Source organism: Gavialis gangeticus, unplaced genomic scaffold, assembly GCF_001723915.1.
Source record: "Gavialis gangeticus isolate Ggan-Ray unplaced genomic scaffold, GavGan_comp1, whole genome shotgun sequence".
In the NCBI taxonomy this organism is placed as follows: Eukaryota; Metazoa; Chordata; order Crocodylia; family Gavialidae; genus Gavialis; species Gavialis gangeticus.
The window spans coordinates 1,721,871-1,724,244 of NW_017728981.1; the positions used below are offsets into that span (position 1 = coordinate 1,721,871).

The window sequence follows — 2,374 nt, forward strand, 5'->3', positions numbered from 1 at the left end:
CCCCCCCCCCCCCCCGCCCGCCTGGAAGCTGTCAAGAGCTGCTTGCAGGTTTTGCAGGTGGCAGGCAGAGCTGCTGGTCATCCGCTGCGGGCGCGTTGCGTAGCTTTACGCCCCCAGGGCTGTCAAGTGTGAAAATGTAGGGAGGCGCTTGCTGCTGTTCAACCACAATGTACGCGAAGAGCTGTGAGCCCTTGAGAAAGTCAGGGTTATACTTGGCTGTGCAAACTGGGGATACTCACTCTGTCCTCCAAGGGAAAGAGAGGAGGGGGTTGGAAACAGCCCATGCAACTCCTGTGGACTGGATTAGGGCTCAGCAGCCTTTTCAGGGTTACCATCGAACTAGATACAAAAAGAGACAGGTTCACGGATGCTTGCTGACTCGAAGAGGTGTGGGAATCCACGACGAGGGCATTTGCAGTTTACAACCTGGTGAGCTTCTGGGCACGCTCTTCAAAGACAGCCCCGATAATCGAGCACCACGTTTAAGGCCCAAAGTTCACCCCGCCCCCCAGGTTTCCCCAAGACGACAGAGATGAAATGGCTTTGTCCTTGTGGGCTCAACGATAAGGATAGGGATGATGGTCCCGGCTTGTTGCCGAGTTTGGGACGTATTGCAGCCTCTTCCTGTTTGGGGACAGCGCAGTTGGAAATTCACGCTTCCTGTCTGCTGCTATGCAGGAGACAGGATGCCCTGTGGTTAGAGCACTTGCCTTGGAGACTGGGGAGACTTGACTTCAAGCCTGTGTTTCACCACAGAAGTCCTTTAGCTTCAACTATGAGAGAGCGCTCAGGATTCATGTATTTAAGACCATGCAGCTGGGATACTGGAGCCTGTATAAGTACTATGCGTCTGTAGCAATGGGGACATTGGGCCAAAGTGAGGATCAGTTGCATGTTTGTGGTGTGGGAGCCTCTCCCATTATACAGCTGCACATGGCTGAGCAAGCAGGATGGACCATTACATAGAGCAGCTAGGGTCCAACTTCCTCCTTTGAGAGGTCCTCTAGTCCATCACCGAGACAACCAGGCCCTTCCCTGGGAAACCATCCTTCCCTTGGGCCGCATCGCTGTGCACCTCTGCTTGGCCAACAGCCCCTCTCTTCACTTGTGGAGCACCAGAGCAAGGGTGGGTTCAGCTCTGCGTGCATTTTTTTTTTCTCTGCAAAGCAAAAAATGTGAAATTGTGTTGGCATGTCGTCTCCCCTGACTGGCGCAGACCTGCAGGTGGTTCAAGCAGGAGATGCATATCTTCAAAGATCCCCTTACACTTGGATTTCTTCATCTAAACCCTCAGTACAATGTGTGTGCGTGTGTTTTTCAGAGGGGGCAGGTTGTTCTTGGTTTGGTTTGGTTTGGTTTGGTTTGGTTTGGTTTAAATGACCCAGGTCCAGCACCTCTAGCAGAATCGGTTCCAGAATCACTGGCTGAAATTCTCGGGCCTGTTCGAAAGGAGAGCAGATGAAAATGTTATCTGCTGACCTGTGCATCTTGCAATGCCAAAACTTAGCAATGAAATTGCTTTTTCAAATTAGGAGGAGGAAATGATTTTAAAAGTCATTAACCATGTCAATATTATTTATGCATTTTCACATGAACGCCTATTAATATTGATGCTAATATTAGCATTAAAATTACAATCATACCTTGAAGTCCCAAATTAAACTCGGGCCCCTTTATGGTACTGGGGAGAGATTAACCTGTTCAAGTATGAAATCAGCTATAACGTGATTAACAGATAATAAAGGAGGATTTTTATGTGTTTATCTGTTTCTTCTTACCCCAGGTTTTGCAGAAACTGGGCAAAACAGTGGAAACTAAAGATGAGCAGTTTGAACAAAGTGCTTACAACTTCCAGCTGCAGCAGGTTGGGTCTGACTGAGGGGAAATAAGGCATAGAGCATGAATAGAAAGGGAGGGCGTGGGATCCTGAAAGATGCTGGGGGAGAGGGGCAGGGAATGAAGGAAGGTCTTATCACAGAATCATAGAAAATGAGGGTTGGAAGGGAGCTCAGGAGGTCACATCTAATCCAACCCCCTGCTCCAAGCAGGACCAGCCCCAACTACATCATCCCAGCCAAAGCTTTGTCTAGCCATGTCTTAAAAACCTGCAAGGATGGAGAGTCCACCACCTCTCTGGGTAACCTGTTCCAGTGCTTCACCACCCTCCTAGCAAGAGTTTTTTCCTAATATCCAACCTCAACTTCCCTTGCTGCAATGTGAGCCCATTGCTCCTTGTTCTGGCATCTGCCCCCACTGAGAACAGCCCAGCTCCGTCCTCTTTGCAACCCCCCTGCAGGGAGCTGAAGGCTGCTATTAAATCCCCTCTGTCTTCTCTTCTCCAGGCTAAATGAGGCCAGTTCCTTCAGCCTCTCCT

General features: G+C 49.6%; 1 protein-coding gene across 1 annotated transcript in view; it reads left to right on the forward strand.

The window, feature by feature from the left end:
• The window catches only part of BIN2 (bridging integrator 2), a 31,993-nt gene that overhangs the window by 1,705 nt on the left and 27,914 nt on the right, over window positions 1-2,374 (forward strand). Inside the window, exon 2 of the mRNA XM_019511504.1 lies at window positions 1,784-1,864. Within this exon, the coding sequence (XP_019367049.1) occupies window positions 1,784-1,864 (81 nt within the window). The remainder of the gene's footprint in view (window positions 1-1,783; window positions 1,865-2,374) is intronic.